Source organism: Maniola hyperantus, chromosome 10 (genome assembly GCF_902806685.2).
Source record: "Maniola hyperantus chromosome 10, iAphHyp1.2, whole genome shotgun sequence".
NCBI lineage: Eukaryota > Metazoa > Arthropoda > Insecta > Lepidoptera > Nymphalidae > Maniola > Maniola hyperantus.
In genome coordinates this window covers 7661918-7686942 of record NC_048545.1, presented here as the reverse complement: position 1 = coordinate 7686942, position 25025 = coordinate 7661918, and the positions used below count along the sequence as shown (strand labels likewise).

The following is a 25025-nucleotide window of genomic DNA, read 5'->3' as shown; positions in this document are numbered from 1 at the left end:
TAAATAAAGGAAGTACTACTAAATCTACGGGTCATTGATGTTGGAATCCCCCTCTTATTCTAGGCTACGGGTTGTACCTCAGAACGTAGACTGATTAAAAAAGCTAGACTAAAGTAACAGCTGTGTAACCGCGTGTGAGATAGCGATAGCACGACGTAACAATGAATAACACGACAATTGCCATTGTTTAGTAGTCAATATTTGTATAAACCGCTCAAAAATATTTGTATTAAACATTTTTTATGTGAAAACAAGTAAATAACCTATGAAAAATACAATGATGCCACGAATTCTCAAAGTTTGTTTTGCAATTAAAGTTGTATTCCTTGAAAAAAATCGGTTACATGATAAGGGACAAAAAATAGGTTAGCTGCGTCTCTGTTTATCACATTAGTAACTCTATCTGTGCTCTCTTTTTAGTGTGAATGAGAAAGCAAACGTTCCTTTGGTCTAGATTTTTACTCAGTCTACGCCTCAGAACATGTACTTATTTTTGGTTTTGTCTGTGACTTTTGAAGGTATGTTATTAGTCTGTGATTTTTGTCACAGACCAGTAATCCGGATTTTTGTGTTTATTTCGTCGAAACTTAAAAGGATTTTTTGTATTATAAGTGGTTCGTGGTTTTTAGAGGAGGTGCTAGAGCGTGATAGAGGTGCTGTTGCGTTAACAAAAATCACATAATAAATGAAATAGCTAACAATAAATTCTTCGTAGGTATCGTAGCGATGTTACAGATTTTTCTGTCAAGTGAATTAATACGACCATTACGACCCAGTGCCAGAAAGTTTCGAGTTTCGACCCATCCCAGCAAAGCGATAGTCGCGTAAACAAGTGCCCTACATTTAATACTTTTTCTCAAATGGAAGAAAATCATGAATTTGGAGTGGTATTTTCTAAAGAAGTCACCTGAAAAACGTTTGTAATGGAAAGTACTCACAATTTCGGGACTTTCGGGTGTTTAAGCATCGATTAAAACAACTGTTGTTATGTATACTTTAATAGAGATAGCTCTAAGTGTAGGAGTGCTAGCCACTCTCGTTACTATTATATCTGCATGTGTATGTGGCTGCAAGAACTCCAACCAGAAGTAAGTATTCTTAACCAATTACCAGTTTCATTCTTATTTCAGTTATAATAGTTTCCATAAATCATAATTAATATTAGGTACTCATTTCATTTCATACTGATATCAAACTGCACTTGCACGTATTCAAATAAATATTAAATTCATATTAATTCATAAAGCAAGAAAATAATTTTACAATGCATATTATACCCATTAGAAATTTCAAGTCATTACTTTGGTGTCATACTCAAACACTTACTTGGATAAATAATAGGTTAAATGATATTTTTAGATAATCCAGATTGTTTAAATTCAACTGTGATGTAGAAAATGAATAATTGTTAACACAACAAATCAAATGCTGTGGGTTACTGGGTCTCTTTGTTACCTATGTTTTCTTTCATTGTTCGTCTGATCGAGTTGAAACTTTCTACAGTTGTAGTTGGAACTTTCAGGAAGGCTTCTGCCGTTCTAATTAGATATAAAATAAATAAAAATAAAATAAATAAAATAAAATAGTTCCATCAATTTACAATAGGTAGCATATAAGTTGCTTAGAAATATAAAATTTAAATATGTTCTATAGAATATCCTGTTTCAAGAGATTTTGTATTTAACAGAAGTGAGTTGGTTGGGACGGCCGGTGTGGTCAAAATCCGATTGGATGAGGAGGTACCTTCCCCGGCCCCCACCACTCCTGCCTCAGTCAAGCGGTTTGTTCATTAAAGCATGCCCTAGACATTAAATTAATGGGGCTAACATAGATGTTAAATCTAATCTCATAAATTTATTAACTTCATAATATATTTATGTGTATCACTAATAATAATATAATATTGACGAACTGCAAGAACTCATTAATTGCTAAACATTATAAACAGCTTACTCACAACAATTCTGAGTTTGACATTATAGAACAATGAATATGAACTCGTAAAGGCATCTAACTATTGTATAATGCAGGGGTGTTACGGATATCCCCATCCGCAAATGCAGAACATCTGCATTAATTCAGAGATCTGCATGTGCATTAATTAAAGCGGATCTTTTACAGATGCGGATTCATATTTACAACAAGTACCTAACAACCTGTAAATAAAGTAAGCGGGCCCTAGTGGCTCGTGTCTCGCACATGTTTGCTAGTTGATATCTTCGTTCGCGCTAACTAAGCAATCGAAAAGTGTACAATTATACCTAACAGAGGTGTTACGGCATCGCATTTGCATCCGCATCTGCAGATGTGAACTTCTAATAATCCGCATACGCATCTGCGGATGTCAAAATATTGGCATCCGCAACAACCCTGGAATAGTGCAGGTATTGTCTGATGTCATAATCATGACTCGTCAACTGCTCTTGAGTTCATAGTTGGAAACTGTACTTGATGATTTTGCAATTAATGAGTTCTTGCAGTAGGTAAACCAACTTTACTTAAATCTATTTATGTTATGTGTTAATTTAATAGTATTTATCCAAGATCAACACATGCCAGAGGCTTTTCAGTTCATAGGTCCAGCAACATTAGATACTATTAGCATGCCTGCTAGGCATCTGTGGATGTGCCTTTGGCATTAAGTATCTGATAATATAAAATACTAGCTGATCCCCACGGCTTCGCCCGCGTGTATATAATATAGCCTATGTCACTCAGGAATAATGTAGCTTTCTATTGGTGAAAGAATTTTCAAAATCGGTTCCGTAGTTCCAGAGATTACCCTCTAAAAACAAACTTAACGACATTACCTCTTTATAATATTATATAGTATAGATGAATTAATTGCCTCTGCATACGGCAACTTATTGAACTTGCCTGCCCGGCGTAGAAGTGTGCATAGCACAAAACAAGCTATTTAGATTGTCAAAGTTGCTATTTGATGATGCCCGTGACTTTGTCCATGTGGATTAAGGTTTTCAAAAATCGTGTGGGAATTCTTTAAGATTCTGGGATAAAAAGTAATTTATCCCTGCAAAAAATCACGTCTGTCAATTGCTCAAGAAACACGCTTACACATTTTATAATATGGGCTGTGATTATTAAAAACATTTTAACTTCTTGTAACATTTTATACCTTATGAAAAGTTTGCATGCATATTTGCTAGTTTAATGCCTACTTTTCTATCTTCAAAGTAATTCAATGGAATGTTTAGTAAAAGTTTTTCAATACTTTTGGTGTTAATACTGCTGCTGTGACAGACTGTTTAATGTATTTAAACTAAACTAGGTTTTAGTTTGAGTCTATTTACGAAATAAAATGGGTATCATATTACGAATAATTTATGTATCTTAAGATAGTAAACATACTTATACCTGACACAGCAGACAAGCATAGCAATATAATTGGTAACAAGTGTTAAATACATTAATTTAGTAAGCCATTATGTAACACCTTCTATTCGTTATATTATTATTTATTTACTAACAAGCTATGAGCTAAATACAGCTTATTTTATTTTATAATGTCTGCTGCTAATTACTATTGCATGTAATATATACATTTTTTTAAATTGGAATGTTAAGTGTAAATAGCTGTTATAGTTGTTAAAATACCTATTACAAATTGATAATTATTTCGTAAACTCTCAAACTTAAAATCTACCTTGTTTCAAATGGATCATGTTTTACAGTTTATTTATTATTGACTAGCTGATCCCCGCGGCTTCGCCCGCGTGTATATAATATAGCCTATGTCACTCAAGAATAATGTAGCTTTCTATTGGTGAAAGAATTTTCAAAATCGGTTCTGTAGTTCCAGAGATTACCCCCTACAAACAAACTTAACGACATTACCTCTTTTTAATATTAGTATGGATAGATAAATTTGGTTCGTTATTCTGAGGCTCTGTGTTACACATTCAAGTTGTCAACTGTGTGTAAATCTGTCGTTTACTATGCTATGGATATGGACAGAAAATGTTTCGCCATAAGTGTAAACTGCACTTTTTGACACGTCCGCGTCGATACTAGCGAATGTTTATTTTGTTGGATAGTGGATTAAATACATCTAATGAAAAATCACTTAAGATAAAATTAATGGAAAATATGGAATTTCGTTTTCTTTAGGTTTTTTAAACAGTCGTAATACCTATTCAGTATGGATAATTCTGTTGCACTTTAAACTAAATTGACAGTTCTAAATCTAGTGTTATCCTTTTCGGCAGGGAGCATAACGAAAAAGATAACTTAATATAAAAGATTCCGACAAGTTGAGAACCTCCTCCTTTTTTTAAGTCCGTTAAAAAGGGCTCTTATTTTATTTTAGAGGATACAGGATTAGTCACATTTAATAAAGTATATTTATTATTTTTCTTTGCGATATATTGATAAAAAATTCAACATTTCCTTGACAACTCTTAATCAAAAAATAAATTTTATATAGGGCGTCGACGCAAAACAGTCAACGGAGTCTGCCGGAAATTCCGCATCCCGTCGGAAGGCACGACAGCGGCGACACGGCATCGGAAATATATGCTACAGTTACTAATTTAGACGAAGGTGAATAAATATATCTTTTTGAATTGAAATGAATTTAATTATTTCACGTAGGACAGCATGTGCCACTTTTGATATGTCCAGAGCCTACTAGAGCTGAGAGTGTTAAAAAATCTTACATCAAAGAATGAAGTCAAATTTTTTAATGTTTTATTCAGAATAGTATTAGAAATCACGTCTTGAATTGCCAGACACTTAGTATGGTGGCAACCCCTCTCCTACTCCGAAGAAAATATAAATAAATTAGACATTATACCTACTTTGACGTAAGATCTTTTACATCTTTATTACACAGAGAAACTTTCAGCTTTTATAAAATAAGGAAGGTCTGGCACGCGACAGGTCGAGATGGCAGTCGGGGTGGGGACTCCCCGCACACCCGTACAGCCCTCGCGCTAACCCGGTGCGGGATATCACGGGTGATAGCGGGTGTACGGGGCGTCCCCCCGTCTCATACCCCGAATGTCAGCTCGGGCTGTCGCGTACTATACATATCTAGAGAAACTCGTATAAAATTGCGTGTCACAATGAATATACCTAAGTTACAACTGTGTTTTTACTGTGAGAAACTATTCTTTTCCTAGAATAGCAAAAACGCAACATCGAAACAACATAGCAATGAATCATCTGAATTGATCAGACTAATGCAGCTATTTAATAAGAGAGATACAAAAACCACTATCCATTTATCTCTCGCGAGCGGAAAAGAAAACTTAGATGCAATTAAATAATAGCATTGTCTTGCTACTGAATGGATTTTGATTGATTTAAATCTAATCGATGATCACGATGCCTTTATCTTTAGACATTACATAAATTATACATTAAAGGGCCGCTACTAGGAAATGTTTTGCGCGTACCCACATCTTCATTGATTAGTTTATTTTTAACAGTAACTACTACGTTATCGTAAGCAGCTATAGCCTAGTGGTTAAGACGTCGACCTCCTATTCGGGGGGTCCGGGTTTGATTCTGTGCACGCACCTCCAATTTTCAAGTTATGCGCATTTCAAAAAATTAGGTAAATATCACTAGCTTTAACAGTGAAGAAAAACATCGTGAGGAAACCTGCATGCCTGAGAGTTCTCCATCATCTTCGCAAAAGTGTATGAAGTCTGCCAATCTACACTTGGCTAGCGTGGTAGACTATGGCCTAAATCCTTTTCATTCTGAGTAGAGACCCATGCTCACTAGTGGGCCGACGATGGATTAATTAGAGGTGCGTGTCCCGGATCAACCCTGGACCTCCTGAACATCTAACTCGATAATAATAATGTTCTCCTCAATGAAATGTTCCAGGAAGATTATAATGTTATCTTTCAGGAAGTAAGGCCGTAGTCACAGCGTCCACTAGCAGAGATCACCCTTACGAACACGCGTACGCTAAGCTACAGAATGAAAGTCATAACATGTAAGTTGCTTTTAATGGAATGCATTTTAGTAGCCAATAAACAATTACAGTAGCATTTAAATACCCTATTAAAAACGCATTCGTTCGCAATCCTGAGGAGAAATTTTCCCATACGCTTTTACCTATCACGTTAAATCACGTGAATCTTTAGTTTTTCTAAAGCTAGTAAAATATAGACAGTCTTCATTCTACTGTTCGTGTTTACTATCAAGCTAAACGTTTGTTAAAAAACCGGCCAAGTGCGAGTCAGACTCGCGCACCGAGGGTTTCGTACTACAGTCGTATTTTTTGGACATTTTGCACGATAAATCAAAAACTAATACCTAAGCATAAAAATATATAAAATCTGTTTTAGAATGTACAGGTAAAGCCCTTTCATATGATACCCCATTTGGTATAGTAATCTTAATTTGAAAGTTGAAAATACTAATTTATTAGTTCACAACACATTTAAAATTTTTTAAATGATGGAACAAAAATTCACGGTTTTCGGATTTTTCCCCTTACGTGTGCTGTAAGACCTACCTACCTGCCTTTCATGATTCTAGGTCATAAGGAAGTACCCTGTAGATTTCTTGACAGACACGATAGACAGATAGTCAGACAGACAGACAACGAAGTGATCCTATAAGGGTTCCTTTTTTCCTTTAGAGATACGGAACCCTAAAAATAAGATTTTAATGTTTGTCGCAATCGTTTTAAGTTAAGACCTAAAAACTTGACAACAATGAGAATAAAGGTTACAGGTATAGATTTTGGTATATTCATTATGTAATGAAGGACACTTGTTTCAGAACGGTGGAAATAACACCCGATCAAAGCTCCGATAATGATATTCAAATCGAAGAACGGGAAACAGCTTCTTCGGCAGCAGGTATCATAATAATGAGATAATTATCATTTAATTGTTAATTTGTGTAAGATTTTTATCGTCGTGATAATATTTGCTGTTAACAGATCCATTACTACCCATTTTATAAATGCGAAACGAAAGTGTGTTTGTTTGTTCTTAAATTACGTCGTAACGAATCAATGGATTAACGTGATTTCTTGCATGGTTATATTTAAGAAGAAAGAGAAGAGTGATATTTACTTCTTATTCCGGGAAAACAAACGATTCCTGCGGGATGGCATGCCATTATTCACGCCTTTGTCAGGTCAACGGATTCCCGTAATTTTTTGCAAGGACATAGTTAAAGATCTAGAGTCACACAGACTTCTCTTTACTGCGGATTTTATTAGGTAAAACAAGAGTTTTCACGGAATTTTAAAAACCTAAAATTCGCGCGGACGAAGTCGCAGGCATTCTTTTCTACCTTAATTAACGTATCTATGTGTAAGGTTAGAATCGATAAGATAAACCATCTTAAGTTTTCTAAGATGGGCCAATTTTGAAAACTTCCTTTTTTGGAAATTCTACTTTCTCTTTTCTGTAATCTTGAAAAAAACCGTGACTTCATACAGTTTTGAATTTTTATTTACGTAAAATTACCGTATAATTGAACTTGGAATTACTAATTGTCTAAAGGGGTTTGAATATTTTAGTTGGCCTACCTAAATGCCGCCATTTTTTTTTAAATAGCGGACACGCGTAATATCTGCATTAATAAATAGCTGGCATTTTGCAAACAAGTATTATATAAGACAAAATCTTCCAGAATGTCACGTTTCCGAGATATAAACTTTTTAGTACATTTTATATAATACTAGCTGATGCCCGCGACGTCAATCCGTTGCACCGTTGCGACGTGATTGAAGGACAAACCAATAAATCAACAAAACAACAAACAAACACACTTTCGCATTTGTAATAAGGGTACTGATACCATTTTACTTTATTTTTGAAAAAAAAAAAGTAAAATGGCCTAACTAGGTGAGCCAAAATCTTCAAAGCTAGCTTTGTTGTCATAGCACAGAGTTCGACAATCGTCATTTATTGATACTTTATTCCAATAATATAAATATTGGCTTAGATAAACGTTATCACTAACACTTCAATTTCAAGTGGTGTTGCGATGTTGATAATGTAAATTGGAATTATTCAATTGCTATTGTTGTAATCCTAATCCCAATGTATGCATTTACAAAATAATTGATTTTAAAATTAATAAAGGTAACAAACTTATTTAGACCATTAATTACGACTCAGAATACGCATAAGACCCGGTATCCACCTAAGCGGAGCGGAGAGGAGATGTGTACAGTAAACTAATCCGATTTTTAAAAAAGTGGAGATTTTTGCAAAAATGGAGGCACCGGGCCAAAAACCTCCACCTAAGCGGAGAGGAGAGGACTCCTCCTACCGGGCCTAAGTTTGGCCGTATAGCCATGCTAGTTAAAAAAAATTGGCAGTCATTATTTTTTGAATGGTAGCTTTTTTCCAAAAATTGTCTAAAAAGCCTCATAAAGATTTTAAATTCCTATTTATTCGACAAGGTACCCACTCAAAAGGGTACCTAAACCAAAAATTTTGCGACTTGCTTTTTATGTTCAGAAGGACCCCTTTCACACGGCATTTGTACCGCACGTTTTTGCGTTTATCCTGCAAAAAAATGTGTGGTGCTTACCAAATGGTAGTGACGCATACATTGCGTATAGAACGATTCACACGTTTGTACTACAAACAGAGGTACACCGTACAGTATCCGGCTAAAAATACCTATTGCACTTCGAACTTTAGAAAGGATAACGATTTCGCAGAGCTTTGTCTCTGTCGTCGTCTGTACGTCAAAGCGACTTAACGTCACATAATTATGAGTGAAGCAGAAATCTCTTTCTAAAGTTCGATGTGCAATATTTACTGTCAGTACTTGTACATAGTTGTAAACGTGTACAAGGTTCTATTGTATGCGCCACTACGTGTTCGGTTAGACTTATCTTGCAAAAAAAAAACAAAAAAAAAACGTGTGGTGTTAATGCCGTGTCAACGAGGTCTGAGGAGAGTATGACGGTGAAGAACGTTCAGCAGAGGCGGTGCTGATCTCTGCGTCGGTGGCGATCAGCGGGCAGCTGCCGTCGAGCCAGGAGCTGCCATATATCACGCCGCCGTCGCCGCGCGCGCCTCTGCCGCCCGACACGCACTTCAGCGGCGACTCAACCGACTCTGCCAGTAAGTATCTTTTGAATGCCAACCACGTGGATGAAGTCGCGGATATCATCTGTTTCACAAAGATAACTATTGCATTCCGGAGACGAAAGTAACGACTGTGAACTGGCATGTCCTATCTCAAATTTGGTGACGATTTTACTTTATACTATTTCATACTTTGCTGTGCCACATTTCATGACGGGTAGTTTGGAACAAAACTTTGAAAAACAGATACTACCGGGATTTCACCTACACTGGCACTTGTATACAATCACCATTTAGCTGAAGGATATTTCCTTCATCCTGTAATGTTAATAAAATTGCGTTAGTTCAGGTTGCCAGTTCACGGTCGATAAGCTACTTTTTATCCCGGAAAATCCCGTTTGAACTTGTTGAGTTAGGTGATCAATTTTTCCATCCATTCTCCATTGAGCGCCTTGACGTTCAGGGCAAAGTAGAGGGCACTAGAGGGCGAGGAAGGTCACCATGCGCCCAAATTAAGTCTGCTGTGGATGTACCAAGATTTGCACGAGTGTACATGGCGAATGCTCGTGAGGCGTATAACATCTGCCCTCAAAGACGTCACTTCATGATGACTACGGCCGCTCTTCCAAGAGTGTTGCGATAAAGAAGATAAATTTTTGTCATCCGCGGAAAGTAGTCCGTCGTCTGCATATGCTCTTATTCATGTTTTTTTTTCAGAGGGTTACACCAGCATATCAGTCCGAGAACCGCTAAGCAACATACGCGCACAAAACGTTAAGCCTTTGCAACCACACTATGCTACCGTCTCTGATGACTCCGGTTAGTTCTACCTATTCCTTATCTATCTACTACCTACTTCTTTAGTCTTATTTCATTAGCTTCTATCCGCCTTTTTCGGTCCAAGTTCATTAGAAAAACTCTTAACTATAACTCTTCTGTTGCAATTCTATAGGTTAAACTGTATTCTTGTGAAATATTCTTAGTTACAAGAAAATTGGTGATCTACATGATAGCCAAACTTGAAATCGGAATAGGCTTGCGACTCTTGCGCCCCGCCTCAACAAAATCCGAAAATCGTTTGTGGGAATGAGTGTAATTTTTTCTAACAAAATCCTGCAATAAATTTTAGATTTGCCCTTACGCAAGTGTTATGAATTCAAAGAATGGCACGAGACTCCATAACTAGATCTAATATGTATCACCGACTAGTAAAACTGTTAATATAATAATAAATAACTTAGGCAAGGTTAACCGAACCTAACCCCTACCTAGATCGGCTCCTCCGCCCCTACATCGATCCCAAAACAACCATTATCTAACTATTACAACCTTCTAATCAACATTTCTAACCAACAGTTTGCACACAATATGTAAAAAGCATATTACACAATGCAAGATTATGTAAATGTTAAAAGAGTGTGGATTTGACTTACAGCTCGTTCCAGCAATGTGTGGACTGCAACTACTTTTATATGTGGCATAATATTATTGTAAATCGTTTCTATTCCATCCATTATAGAGGAATTTTCATTAACTTAACGACCTCTGGCTCATATCAAAATCAAAAGAAATGCAATCAGTCATAACTCATAACTCATAGCAAAACCATTTTTGGTAGGTACATACAAAACATACATGTACCGTTTTGTGTTTACATATTATCGAACTTGCCGGAAAAAGGATATGCTATTATGCTTATCATTGCAATAAACGTGTTATTTATTTTGAAATGTAATTTTGTCTTGACTCTGGTTTTATTGATTGACTGATAAGTATACAATAAACTACTTACCCTATATAAATCTGTACTAAATTGTAACATTTTATTGATACAATACACACGTATGCGTGTCACAAATATAAGAATCGGTATAAGGTAAATACAATATATATATATATATATATATATATATAGATATATATATATATATATATATATATATATATATATATATATATATATATATATATATATATATATCATCATCATCAGCCTGTGGACGTCCACTGTTGGATATAGGCCTTCCCTAAAGAGATGTAGAGAGTGTATATTTAACGATATATAAATAAGTATATTTATAAGTCATTATGTAGCTAACTGTAGAAATTGATTGTTACGTGGATCCTAGCAATGTTGTTGTACCAATGAATGTTTTGTAAAAAAAATATGTGCTGAATAATTGGAAATTCAACACTGACCTCATATATAATAAACGCTTTTTTTTCGCGCGTTAGAAAAGCGTTTGTGTGAACAAGGCTTAATGTTAACCATTCGGCACACAGATGAAATGTACGAGGCGATAGAGGGCGCGAGCGTGGGCGAAGGTTCGGACACATACGCGCAAATCGCGCCCGAGCCACGTCGCCGCAATCCGCCCACGAGCGAGGCCGCACTTGCGGCTGCGCCCGTTTTGCAACCGGATGCCACGCACCATGCTAGGTGAGTAATAATCAGTGTTTCCATGTACACGGTAATTACCGTAGATGCACCGTAATTCAGCCCTAATCTACCGTCAAGGTAATATGGCCATTACCTTGACCGTGTCACCGTAATACAAAAATCACGTTAAAAATTCATAGTATACTGCGTAATACGAGTACGAATCTCAGTCACGTTAGCATATTTCGTAATGGCAACATTTCTCTTGCTCTCGGTTTAAGCATCGAATCTCAGCAATCTATTTTCGTCCTTATTCAAGCAATTAGGAAGGAATGAAATGTAAAACTAATGAGATTTAACAAAATATTAATATGAATAAATCCGTATATGAAAAAGATATTGCTATTCTAGGAGAGTCAGATTCAGAATAATATTAATAATTGATTAAAAAGCAAATTCGTGACGTTTTTTCTTTTCAAAATGACACGGTAATTTACACGGTATTCTTTTAGCTAATCCACCGTAATTTAATCTAGAAACACCGTAATTTTAACCCTTGAACACGGTAATTCTCGATTTACATATGGAAACACTGGTAATAATTGACATTGTGCAAAAAAATTATAATGTAATACAAAATGTGATAAAAAAAAGTAAATCTTTAGATCTGACTTGAGCGTAAAATATCAGATCTTTACTTTAGAAGTAACTTTCAAACAACACTTCCGTTAACAATGGTTGCCAAACTGAAGAGCGGTTTTGAAGCAGTCGTGTTTACTCCAGATTAGAGAAATTGTCGTACCTCCAGAAGGCATGCTGCCAAACTTCGTTAAAACCGTACTTGATGTGTATTTTTTGTATCACTTTGATTGTTTTCATTTTCTTTATTTGTAATTATAGGAGAAGTGCTCCACCTGAAATCGGGGCGTCAACCTCAAATGCCACACATTCACGTCAAGGTAATGTTCATTATACTTAATTTACCATGTTCTTTCCTGTCAGGCAAATCACTACCCATATTATAAATGTGAAGGTGTGTTTGTTTGTTGGTTTGCTGGTTTGTTGGTTTGACCTTCGATCACGTTATAATGGAGCAACGCAATCGACGTGATTTTTTGCATGGGTATTTCCGATTTTATTAGAAAAATCAAAGAGTTCAAGCGCACTCCATCTTGCAGCCAAGCACTAGTCTATAAATTAAAAAAATAATTGGCATAGCAGGGCGAACTGTCGGCGCTACGTGGTTAAATTTTGAAGCTCCGCTTAGCGCGATAAGTTGTACATGCTGCCGTTTTTAAACTAGATTTACCTTTCTTCAGTATTGTTGTTCATAGATATCTGCCAGTTTTAAATCTGAACAATACAAAAAAAAATATCAGCAATATAAGTTTGTATAGAGATGCGCGTAAGTATAACTTAAAACGTATGCAATAATAATATTATAACATCTGTATAATATGTAATGTAATTTGGTTTCAGCATCGATGTCGTCGTGTTCGAACTCAACGGGTGCGCTTGGCTCGCCCAAGCCAGAGAAGCGACAGGCCAACTCACCGCTGCCGCCGCCGCCGCATACCACTCACCCAGCACACCCACCACACCCAGCTCACCCACCACTCCCAGCTCACCCACCACTCCCAGCACACCCACCACTCCCATCTCACCCACCACTCCCAGCTCACCCACCACACCATTCTCACCCCCCGCATCCAGCACACCCGCCTGCTCCGCGCTCCGCCGACCCGCTCGCACAACGACACCAGAGGATATCCAGCACCGGTAATATTTAGTTTTCAATTTTATGTAGCGGTTAAAACGTCGCTCGGCCGCCTGGTCGGGGGGCCTCTTAGACCTCCTAGTGGGTGTTCGATCCTGGCCACGCACCTCTATCTTTTCGGAGTTACAAGCGTTGCGATTATATATCACTTGTTTTAACGATAAAGGAAAACATCGTGAGGAAACCTGTATGGCTGAGAGTTCTCTATAATGTTCTCAAAGGTGTGTTAAGCAATACGTACTTGGCCAGCGTGTTTGACTATGTCCCAAACCCTTCTCATTCTGAGAGAAGACCCGTACGCAGTAGTGACGATGATAAACTTTTATATTTCCGCATTATTCAGCGAGTCTTAGATTTTCATATCATTGTACGAGTAAGCAAAGTATCGCCAATAAGTATCAAGGGCGTCAATCAGAACAGATGTTTTAAGGCCGCCATCTTTTATCGAGGCGTTTTAAAGTACCAAATATTTATAACCACCACACTACTATCGCAATTTATTATTATTATATTGCAAAAGGGTCACGACCCCCAGCAATGAAGACAGTCGGCAGAGGAGATCTTGCACACAACGCTACGTACGTAATGCCTTTTGTCAGCAATTTTATCTGCAGCAATTCCCGCCATTAGTTCCAAGATCTCAACTTCTCTCCTTGCCAGGTGATCTCCACTTTAACCACGACAAGCTGCGGCGCAGTCTTAACGAGAAGCACCAGCGGAACAACAGCTGCGTCAGCTCGTCGGACTTCTACGGCTGTAACTACCCCGTGGAGAAGCATCGTTTTAGTTCCGGCGACCTTGCGCGGCCGCTGGTCGCGCGCGAACTCCACTTCGACATCGACAGCAAGGACCCGCCCGCCGACAACCTGTACAACTCCATCGACGGCCCGGCCAGCAGCGACTACTCCACTGAACCCAACACCAGCCTCATCTCCGACCAGCGAGCCACGGAGAGCCCGTCGCGCAACGTCGAAGAAATGTACGCCAAAGTCATCAAGAAGGCGAAGGCCAAAGAAGAATCGCTGAGGAAGTCTACTGACGTCGATCCCAAAAGCTTGAAGTACCGTAGCGACGATCCAGGGTACGAAACGATCGACCGAAAGCTTTTTGCCAATCACGGCTACGAGACCATCGCCCGCAAGGAACGAAAGACCTCCAATCAGGACCCCGGCTACGAGACTGTCAAAGATATAAGCAAAAACCAGCCTTCGAACTACACAAACAATAATTTACTGAAGTTGAATCATTCAGATAGCGGCCCCGATAGCATCATCAGCAGCGACCCCGGCTACGAACACATTTCCAAAGGTGATGCTAACGCTTCCGACTCCGATCCCAACTATGAAGTGCTGCGAAACCAACCTTCCACCCCGCCCTATGCCACGATCGCGCCCAACTACAGAGTCCAACCCACGTACTCCACTGTGAACAAGAGGCCAGGGAAGTACAACTGGCCGACGAACAATAATGACGAATCGCTAATGGAACCGAACTACGAATCCATGTCCAACGATCCGCTCTATACCACGGGCAGCGAATCCGATCCGAACTACGAGTCGGTTCGCCCCAAAGATCCTAATTACGAGAGCGTGAACGCTCACGATCCCAACTACGAATCGTTAAGATGTAAAGACCCGAAGTACGAATCTGTGCGGTCGAAGGACTCTAAGTACGACTCGGTGCGGTCTAAAAAGGATCCGAACTATGAAAGTGTTAAATATTTCGAATTGTCGAAGCGAGAGCCGCCCTACGAGAAAGTAAATTCTGGGGAGAGTGAAGGCGGTGTTGATCGTTCGGACTCCTCCGCGGGTTATGAAAAAATCAACGTAGCAAAGGATACAAAAAACAGTATTAAAAATGGTGCGGATTGCACTGTGAGTGATTATTTCCAGGTTTAATTTTTGATGTAAGACTATTTATTTATTTTGGTCCTCCGATGACGTCGTGAATATTGTCAGTGTTTCGACGACATACCTAGGAAATAGGAATCACTGAGATTTTGTGCTTTTTATTTATTTACATTTTTACAATAACGCTATGTGTAGTACCTCAAAGATAAATTTAATGTAATATCTTCCTTAGGTATCTGTGATATATATTATGATTGTGAATATTGTTTTACTCGATTAAGTTTTTTATTCCCGTGTCGGTAACGTTTTATTTTTTAAACGGACGGAATTTAAAGTGTTTGTAATCTCCATTTATTGACGTGTTCATATTTTTATAAACGAGTTATTTATACATGTAATTTATACACCTACCGCATGTACAAAGTGTATATAGTACATAAAATACACATTGTAGGTAAGATATTTTTTACAATAGCTATTATACTCTTGAAACTGGATGTTTATGCATGAGATAAAATCACTTCAAATAACTCCATTTTAATATCTAAATTCACATTCATAAAATTGCAACTTGAAGTACAAGTTGAGTTTAAACATTCCAATATGATTCAATTCTTCACGACACAGTCATGCTGTAAACGTCTAATTATAAATAATAATTTATTAGCGAGCAACCATTTAGGAATTCAAGTGATTCACAATAATAGCTAATGTGAATAAAGCTGGCTAGCTAAGCTGAGGTGTCCATGCTACAATAAAGTCCATTTAACGGGTCTGCAAATGGCTCTAAGTGTGTAATAATAGACTACTCAATATGGGGGGTACTCAACATACTCTTACGTCACGGGCGCCGGGATAAATTCCAAGCGTAATGAGGGATTTCAGAGTAACTCCTGAGCGTAGCGAGGGCGTTGTATCTAGAATCCTGCGTGAAGCACGGGGCTTAGGGGCGCCCAAAACTAAGACAGTATTACCCCCAAGTTCAATACTCTACTTTTCACACCTCGCAAGAAAATAAAATCAAAATCTTCGTATGCTTAAATAGGTACCTACTACTTACCTATCTGTCTTTACAAGTTTCTGTGAGCAAATCGTTTATTACACTTTGAGCATTAATAGTTTCCTGAGTTAAATGACTGCTGCTATCTTCATTACTCGACATTTTTATTTCAAATTAAATAAATAATACCACAATACAACGTTTCGGAGATAGTTTTGGTCTCACTCACCATAGCCTCATAGATTATTGAAAACTCCCTAGTTTTCAATTATCTATGAAGCCATGGGTAGTGAGCCCTGGACGCGATCATACGTCGAAGCGAGACAGCAGTAGCAGCTTGAACGAAAAACTACTTGTAAGGAACAGAATTTGCTTCGGGTGCACGGTGTTCTAAATTCAAATTACATTACATCCCTTAGGACGTAATGGATTTCAGTACATTACATCCCTTAAGGTGTAATGGATTTTAGTACAACAATAAAACCTGACTTACTCATAGGAATGTTATGACGTAGGTACTTTATTTACCCTTAGCTGACAGGTCTGTAATAAGGCATTCTAAAGCAAGTGGTGTGAAATAGTTATTTTGTTAGCTTGCATTGTAATGATTTGGTTCATGAAGTAAATTTAGAAAGTGTAGTGGGCATTTTAACGACTTACTTTAAAAGGAGCATTTTAAATGTAGTATATTGATATTCTAATATATTTTAAATAATAATGTGTAATATTAGTATTATGTTTATAGTAGTGTATTTTGTTAATATAATACAAATGATGTTAATTTATTAGTTAATGATTATGTATCTCGATGCGAATGTTTCATGAAATATTTATAAGGTGACTTATAAAGTGGTACCTGAATCTTTTGTTTTTACTTATAATTTTGTATAAAGTATTTTAAAGTTCAGTTGAATATGTTAAGATTTTTATTTACGTAGGTACTTATGTTTTTATAAATATTTTATTTACAGAACTGCTCCGCAGCGCAGGCTCAGTCTTATAGGTATATGATTCGTCGTATATAATATTTAAATTAACAGGTCTTAAAGTAATGATGTCCTTCACCGCATTGATATCATTATTATTAGTTCTGGCGATTATGTATATAGATATTGTGTACAGGTACCAAATTGAATTACACCAATAACTGACTAATTATAATATACTGAAAACGCCACCAACTCCTTATGATATAATGCTGTGTCTCTAGCTACAAATGTTTTGGAACGCGCTACCTTTTATGTATATGGTTAATTAATATTTATATTATAATATATCTAGTATGAGAATGTGTAATCCACTATGTAATTTATCTGCTTACTACAGTGCATATCTATAATATTTTTCCTGTAAATAGTCCAAAGCCGAAATGCCGGCACATCGCGATCAGCCGAGACAATCCTCAGAAATGCAAAGAACGCTTAGTCCAAAGCCAAAACTCAATTCTGGATTATGTATTTGAATATTTTGTGTGACTAAGAATAAAACAATTTGTAACAATGTTTACTGATGATAAAATATCATAATTTAGCGTGTTCATTTTATAGCCTTAAATGTCCCGTTTACTCTTACTTTGCTGAAGCGGCGGTTATGATCTAAACACGCGTATGTTCTTTGAAAGAATAAACATACCTAGATTAAGACTATACCTGGAAAGTTCGTATTTTAAATGAAAATTGAGTTGGTTGAAGTTACACATGATACCTAACAAATTTATCGGACGCGGCTGACCGCCGCGACTTAACCGCCGTGATAATAAAATGTACGTACACATAACTGCAAACAATCGGGCGTAACTTTGCCGGTCCTTGAGCGCTCGAACGTCCGATAGAATTTAGGCAAGCCGCGTCCCAAACGGTCTTTTTTGAATAGTCTGAGTAAACGACTGCACACCTCTGTCGCGGCTGTCAGCCGCGGTTTACAGACATGTCCGATAGTTTGTTTTCGCCTTAAGACGTTAGACAGTTAAAAGTCTAACGTCTTTAGGCTCGTTCTTAACTCTCAGGGTGAGTCTGAGCAAAGTCAAAGTAAGCTATAGATCTTAGCCTAAGAATTCAGGCACTCTGCGAATAGTAAGACGAGTAATTCTTCTGTATACCGCGAATAGACCGAAAACTCACCAAGTAGAAGCCGAGTTTGGCTTTGGAGTTTGGACTAACTAAGCGCTCTTAGCATTCCTGAGGATTATAATTGCTTAGGCCAATCGCGATATGCTGGTATTTCGGCTTTGAACTATAACATATTATTATCAATCAAATAATATAGCAGGTACTTGTACTTTTATAATAATATATTAATATAACATTTTGTCATTCCATGGTTATATGATGAATATTTATTAAAAGAAATGCCATACCTACTTATTTTGAAAGTTTTTTATTTAGTAGGTACTAGCTAACGCGCGGCATGCGTTGCAGCCATGCAGCACAGACTACCACCCGCTTTTTAGGGTTTCGTACATCAAAAGGAAAAACGGAACCCTTATAGGATCACTTTGTTGTCTGTCTGCCGCTCTGTCAAGAAACCTAGTGTACTTCCCGTTGACCTAGAATCATGAAATTTGGCAGGTAGATAGGTCTTATAGCAGACATTAGGGGAAAAATCTAAAAACCGTGAATTTGTGGTTAGGTATATTACACAAAAAAAAATTAAATTTTCATGAACTAAAAATTAGTATTTTCGAAGTAAGATAGGGGGTATCAACTGAAAGGGATTGTAGACTGTCTAAAAAGCTAGACTAAAGTACTGTATAAGTTGTAACCGCGTGTGAGATAGCGATAGCACCACGTAACGATGAATAACACTACATACCATTGTTTAGTAGTCAATTATTTGTATAAACCGCTCTACAATATTTGTATTAAACGTTTTTTATGTGAAAACAAGTAAATAACTAATGAGAAATACAATGATGCCACGAATTCTCAAAGTTTGTTTTGCAACTAAAGTTGTATTCCTTGAAAAAAATCAGTTACCTACACGATAGGGGACAAAAAATAGGTTAGCTGCGTCTCTGTTTATCACATTAGTAACTTTATCTGTGCTCTCTTTTGAGTGTGAATGAGAAAGCAAACGTTCCTTTGTCTAGATTTTTTACTCTGTCTATGGTTGACGGCATAGAGATAGTACATCCAAGGTTGACGGCGTGTTGACTGTTGACTTTTTCTTGGTCGGTGGTTGACGTTTAGACTAGTACCTATATAGTTTCATATATTACAAAGTACTATCCAGGGCCGTAAAATAAATTAAAAAAAAATGTGTTTCAATTTGCTTCACAATTCACAAAGGTGTGCCACAGAGTGAAAATAAAAATTGAATAAAAATTTCTAAAAATTTATTGTGTATGTAAAAAGTGAGCACTATTATAGTGAGATTTTCTTGATTGTTTTTTCTAACGTGTACATTCAGGAAAGTTTTTTTTTCATTTTCTCTCACTGGTTAATGAACCATAATAATAATGGCTGGTTTTCCGAATTCAAATGATTATTCTTGGCAAACTCAAAACAGTGCACATTTTAATAATTCAAATACATTCGGCGACTCTCAAACACTAGGTAAACAGCTGTGACTCTTCAGTGATAGTGTTATTGTATTGTATTGTTGATAGTGTTAAATTATTATAGTAACCAAAAATATTTGTTTAGACTTTCAGAACTTCACAGCAGACCAACAAAACTTTTCCTTTGACCAAGGACAAAGCATTCCTGTCAACAATAACCAATACTACAATCCAAGTTTATACACGCCAGCACCACTACCAGGCGATCAACCTACTGAAGCATCAGAATTTGATGAACCACCATTACTAGATGAATTAGAAATTTACCCAGATAGAATATTAGAGAAAACTTTAGCTGTGCTCAATCCATTTCATGGTCAATCTAAAGCTGATGATGCTAATTTCCTACTAAGAGATACAGATATTGCTGGTCCTATCGCATTTTGTTTAGCGCTGGCAGTCTGTCTGTTTCTTTCTGGGAATAAAGCTCATTTTGGATATGTTTATGGATTATCTGTAATGTCTGTTATTTTAATGTACTGTTTACTATCTTTAATGAGTCATACAGAAGGAGTTTTTACTTTATTGAGTGTGGCCAGTGTATTGGGGTATTGCATGCTGCCAATGGTTGTGTTGGCTTGCCTGGGTATCTTTTTATCTCTTGAAGGTACTATAGGTCTTAGTCTGTCAGCTGCAGCAGTGATTTGGTCTGCTCTGTCAGCAAGTCGCCTTTTTGTCACTATGTCAGGAGATTTTGAACAAAGACCTCTTATTGCATACCCATGTGCTTTAGTTAATGGTGTATTTGCACTTCTTGTATTGTTCTAACACACTAACATTAAACTAATTTAGATAGAGATATATTTTTATACCTACTAAATATTTTATATCATGTAACCTATGTTGTAACCAAATGGAGGATTTAACCAGGTAACAATAGTAAATAAAATGTGTTTTAATTATATGTTTTTATTGTTGATGTGGATACAAAATATAATATATGCCAAATTTAAGTTCAAATGAACTGGTTCAAATTAAATTACTTGCAATCTTTCAATCTTTTTCATTGTACTTACACATTTACATACAGAGAATATTATACTTAGCTGATACTCAGCAACAAAATAATAGCAGTTCTATTTGATGGCCACAAATGGACTTACTATTTGTGTGTGTTTGTTTTTTACTGTGTTTGCAAATAATGTTTATCTGAGTTGAAAGTTTGTACACTTTACTTGTTGGCTCTTGCGTGATGGTTTCAGATAGTATCATCAACATGCAATAGGTGACATAGGAGTCGTTTCTGATAGTATCATTAACATGCAATAGGCGACATACGAGTCACATTGCAACGCAGGCTGGGATTAGTGACATATAATTTGATTATTACCTGTAGCTGTAGCTTTAGACATCTATTATAATACAAACTGATGACTGCTGACTGACTGACTGCTGACTGACTGACTGATGACCATTCTAGTCGCTTTCAAATAAACTAGAAAATAAATTCAAATAAGGTAGACAAATAAAACCAATACACTATTTAGCCCATGGAATATATTAATAATTATACTATTTCACATTCACTATTACATTTTATTATATAATGTTGGTCTGTCACTAAAGAAGTTCTTTAAGACCATAACTTGTGCAAATGCAACACAAACAATAGCTACAGTTTCACACATGGACCACCAGAACACTCTCTCGTTGAGATATTCAGCCGCTTTGCGCCCTTGAGCCTCTCTCAATCTGTGATGAGTTTGATGATCAATAATCCTATTTAGGGCTGAATGGATTTCATCTGCTGAAGTCTCGAGCTGAAAAATAATAATACATACACAATTTAGATTTAGATTCTCCAATTTTTCATAGCATAATGGCACCGATTCCGTTGTCTTTCTCTAAACTAAAAGAGTATCTGCATCCTTTTCTTTTTAACAAAGCTGACAAAGTGAAGTCACTGAAGAATAAGCACATTTCAATAAAAGGGTTTAATACCATCCATAGTCTTTCATTTAAATTATACAAAGGGAAAAAATGTGATCCTCACAGGTAATTAATAAATAACCAATCAGACTTCCAGAAATATTCAAGAGCATTTTCATGAATGCATTATAAATGAACTATCTATATTATCTGATCTGGAAACTTCATGTCCGCTTGATACAGCAAAGATAACTTGGTCAATACCTGTGTTAGTACAGTGGCATGTTCACCAATACCCGGAAGTGGCTGCTCCGGCCCCACATTTAGCTCCATATATACAAGTTTGTGTGAAAATGTGCTGAATTCATTGCTGAAGCACACTTTATACACTCCTGAAAAAGATATTTTAAATTAAAAAACCTGCATAAGCTATATCCCCCTTAAGGGTGGTGAAATAGGGGATGAAAGTTTGTAAGGGAAAGTTTTAATTATTGTTATTGTTAACTTGGGAAAGTAGGTTATTTTAAGGGGGTGGGCTAAAGGGGTGAAATGGAGGTTGGAAGGTTATATGTAAATCCATGTTTTTGAAGTTAGAAAATATATGAAAGATATATATAAGATAGCTGACCCGCCCCGGCTTCGCTCGGGTCGAGTATTTCGGACTGGGAGTGTCATCGTGAAGCCGTTGCTTGATACCTAAAATATCAATTCACTATCAGAAATTCTAAAATCCCCACGATTTAGGACTTTAGTACTTTGCAGCATCAGTATTGAGGAGTTAGGATCCGAAGTTCAATGATGTAGCCTATGCTTGGTACCTCAAATAATTTTGCATCTTCCGCAGTTCCTGAAAAATTATAGTTTAGGAGTGCTGTACCCTACATCATCAGGGTTGAGGAGTTGGGACTTGAAGTCTGAGATTAAAGTCGTTGCTTGGTACCTACAATATGAATTCACTATGAACACTTCCTGAATCTTGATAACTCAGGCGGGCAGTAACCCAGCAGCATCAGGATTAAGGAGTTGAATCCAGAATTTTTCATGTGACCACCACGAAAACCTTTTTTTGTTGATTTAAAAAAAAAATTGCAAATCGGTCCAGAAACCTCGAAAAAATCGATGTAGAAAAAAGAACCACCTCCTTTTTGACAGTCGGTTAAAAACCGATGACCTTGAAATATTTACGGAACAATCTTTAAAATATCCCCTTTCTAACAAAAAAATAATGAATGAAATTGGACAACGCGTTAATGAATTACAACTCAGTATACATTTTAACTTTCATCCCCTCTCCTACGGGAACCATGCTGAATTTCGGGATAAAATGTATCCTATATTCTTCCTCATAGTATGACCTCAAGTCGTACCCAGTTTCATTGGAATCCATTCAGTAGTTTCAGCGTGATGCGCGGCCGTGATACAGACAGACAGACAAAAATGAAAAAAATTACAGTTTTGGGTTCAGTATTGATTATAGAGTGCCCTCGAAAAAAAAATTTCAAAATATCTTCAATGTACAGAATTTGACCTGTTACAGTTTTATTATAAGTATTGATATAAAAATCTGCATTTAGGTATATAGGTTTTGGGTTCCCCACCTTAAGGTGAGACTGAGTGAGTAGGTTTAGTGAGGCTTTTTACAGCAGGAAAATTTCTTATGAGAGAGACCAGAAATTTTACACAGTCACTGGCAACTGCTAATATTAAATACTTCCAAAATTAATAATCAATATCTGTAATCTGTTGATAAGTTACTTAGGCACCATGTCCACAGGTGACGGAATCGCAACGAGTTCAACCTACTATTGTGGGTATATTCAGGAACAAAATCATACTTTTGACATGAGAGTTCACATGTGGTGAGTGAGTTCTTAAAATGTATACACATACAATTTTTGATAATTAACAAAAATGTTGATAATGCTAATAAAATGTAATCTATCAACTGATTATAGACAGGATTGATTATAAATTTTAACTGTTAGTGTTCTGTGGTTATACTTTAAAACTTTAAAAATACCTGTATGTTGTGCTGTAAATTGATGAGAATCATATTGCATTTTCTGTTGCTGATATATTATTTGTTTGTTGGGGCCTTCAACTTTTACATCCACATCATACTGGCCTCCAGTTATAACCTACAAATTAGTGATTACAATTTTAATTTAAGTATTATATTATTGGCTATTTAAATAATATTAAGTGATTACACAACATGGTACCTACTGAATAGCATAGGCTGTGTGAAAACAAACTTATGACTTGTTCTGAAACATTAGAATTTACCTACTGATTACAAGTAGCCTAAATCAAATGGGTTCTATCCTATCTACAGTGAAGTCATAATAGGTAAAATACCCAGCGTATTTTACCTGATATTCCAAGGAGGCAGATGTATTTTGCTCAATTTCCTGATAAAAACATTCGACGGCACTATCTGGCAATTCGAAAGTAAGTTCTACACTTTTGGAAAATATACCACTAATTAGAGTGACTAGTACTATAGTAACAAGTGGTGCAATATACATTTTGGTTTTTAAAATTTAATAAAACAGGAATTTTAGACAAATATAATTGTAATTAAAATAACCAGACCAACACATGAACACATCACTGATAAAAACCTTTACTTTACTCTATGGACGAAACCATAGGCTTACGGCTCTGGGTTCTAGCCCTTTTGAGCCTCATAGGCTTACAAAAAAGGATAAAACCTTATAAGAGACAATATACAAAATATCTATGATGAAACCTCAGAATAAATACCAGTAGAAGTAGCCCTAATGTGACTTGCTGTTAAAGCGAGATAGCTAAATGCATAAAAGCTCTTATTAGAACGTGACAAAATGATTATTTTAATCCTTATCACCATGGCCCTTTTTTGTTTTCAAAATGTATTTGTACGTGAGATCTTGACAAACAACGTGAAGTTTTTAATTTTGAATGTGAACAATAAAGCTTAACGGTAGCCTTATCTAATTACTATACTTATTAGTTATTATGCCCGCGTGGAATAGTGCCAAGAATACTGGCTGCGCGCCGCCAGCGCTAGACAGCCAAGCTGATACGTTGCGTAAAAAAATTAACCTGCCACCAGTCACCAGATGAGGCTTAATAGTCTAATAGCCTGAGTTAAACGTGTAGTGAGGTTATGTGGACTCAAGTATCTTAAAGAAATAACTAATTATTGATCTGTTTTATTTTTGTTTTTGAAGTTACGGTGGGTCGCAACTTGCAGTCATAGACATATTATAAATCATATCACTGAGTGCAGTATACTAGGCTACTATAGTCGAAGCCATTCATAAGTAAATGTTGGCAACACCGCGTTTTCACGTCCGGTGTTGGTTGACTGTGTTCGTGACGTCAGCGCTTCCCCTCCCCATTGACACGAAGAGATAGGCGGCAACGTTGGATGAAAAATAATTACCCACATCTCTATAACTACATAATAATATATACGTTGGATGAAAAATAATTACCCACATCTCTATAACTACATAATAATATATCAACCAAGTTGTGCATGATGTCATGCATACTTGACAG

The 25025-nt window shown here is 36.6% G+C and overlaps 3 protein-coding genes across 5 annotated transcripts; 2 read left to right on the top strand and 1 right to left on the bottom strand.

Annotated features, from left to right (window-relative positions):
- Positions 1 to 348: 348 nt before the first annotated feature.
- Positions 349 to 18411, top strand: LOC117986015 (histone-lysine N-methyltransferase SETD1B-like). 3 transcript variants are annotated; one of them, XM_034972819.2, is made up of 11 exons: positions 349 to 1088; positions 1688 to 1780; positions 4445 to 4560; positions 5881 to 5968; positions 6763 to 6842; positions 8937 to 9077; positions 9759 to 9860; positions 11325 to 11481; positions 12322 to 12380; positions 12901 to 13200; positions 13859 to 18411. In XM_034972819.2, exons 1-11 carry the CDS (start codon positions 988 to 990, stop codon positions 15094 to 15096), a joined length of 2475 nt encoding a protein of 824 aa, XP_034828710.1. In that variant the 5' UTR covers positions 349 to 987; the 3' UTR covers positions 15097 to 18411. The 3 variants fall into 3 exon arrangements, with proteins under 3 accessions (XP_034828710.1, XP_069357282.1, XP_069357283.1); XM_069501181.1 differs by having other exon boundaries at positions 350 to 1088; positions 8934 to 9077; XM_069501182.1 differs by lacking the exon at positions 1688 to 1780 and having other exon boundaries at positions 351 to 1088; positions 8934 to 9077.
- Positions 18412 to 19311: 900 nt separating this feature from the next.
- On the top strand, positions 19312 to 21550 carry Yip1d1 (Yip1 domain-containing 1). The gene is made up of 2 exons (XM_034972823.2): positions 19312 to 19602; positions 19693 to 21550. The coding sequence occupies exons 1-2, from the start codon at positions 19506 to 19508 to the stop codon at positions 20373 to 20375; spliced, it is 780 nt and encodes a 259-aa protein (XP_034828714.1). The 5' UTR covers positions 19312 to 19505; the 3' UTR covers positions 20376 to 21550.
- On the bottom strand, positions 21088 to 24103 carry p24-1 (transmembrane emp24 domain-containing protein). The gene is made up of 4 exons (XM_034972824.2): positions 23849 to 24103; positions 23497 to 23614; positions 21741 to 21868; positions 21088 to 21367 (listed from the first exon to the last, which is right to left on the bottom strand). The coding sequence occupies exons 1-4, from the start codon at positions 24002 to 24004 to the stop codon at positions 21137 to 21139; spliced, it is 633 nt and encodes a 210-aa protein (XP_034828715.1). The 5' UTR covers positions 24005 to 24103; the 3' UTR covers positions 21088 to 21136.
- Between the last annotated feature and the right edge of the window lie 922 nt (positions 24104 to 25025).

What these genes read in the sequence shown, in the direction of transcription:
- p24-1 (XM_034972824.2), bottom strand. Translation starts at nt 24,004, where the DNA reads ATGTATATTGCACCACTTGTTACTATAGTACTAGTCACTCTAATTAGT. An exon ending in CTGCCTCCTTGGAATATCAG is followed by an intron (nt 23,615 to 23,848) that starts GTAAAATACGCT and finishes ACTAATTTGTAG; the next exon opens with GTTATAACTGGAGGCCAGTA. An exon ending in ATTTACAGCACAACATACAG is followed by an intron (nt 21,869 to 23,496) that starts GTATTTTTAAAG and finishes TATCTTTTTCAG; the next exon opens with GAGTGTATAAAGTGTGCTTC.
- Yip1d1 (XM_034972823.2), top strand. Translation starts at nt 19,506, where the DNA reads ATGGCTGGTTTTCCGAATTCAAATGATTATTCTTGGCAAACTCAAAAC. An exon ending in CGGCGACTCTCAAACACTAG is followed by an intron (nt 19,603 to 19,692) that starts GTAAACAGCTGT and finishes ATATTTGTTTAG; the next exon opens with ACTTTCAGAACTTCACAGCA.
- LOC117986015 (XM_069501181.1), top strand. Translation starts at nt 988, where the DNA reads ATGTATACTTTAATAGAGATAGCTCTAAGTGTAGGAGTGCTAGCCACT. An exon ending in TGCAAGAACTCCAACCAGAA is followed by an intron (nt 1,089 to 1,687) that starts GTAAGTATTCTT and finishes TGTATTTAACAG; the next exon opens with AAGTGAGTTGGTTGGGACGG. An exon ending in CGACTCAACCGACTCTGCCA is followed by an intron (nt 9,078 to 9,758) that starts GTAAGTATCTTT and finishes TTTTTTTTTCAG; the next exon opens with AGGGTTACACCAGCATATCA.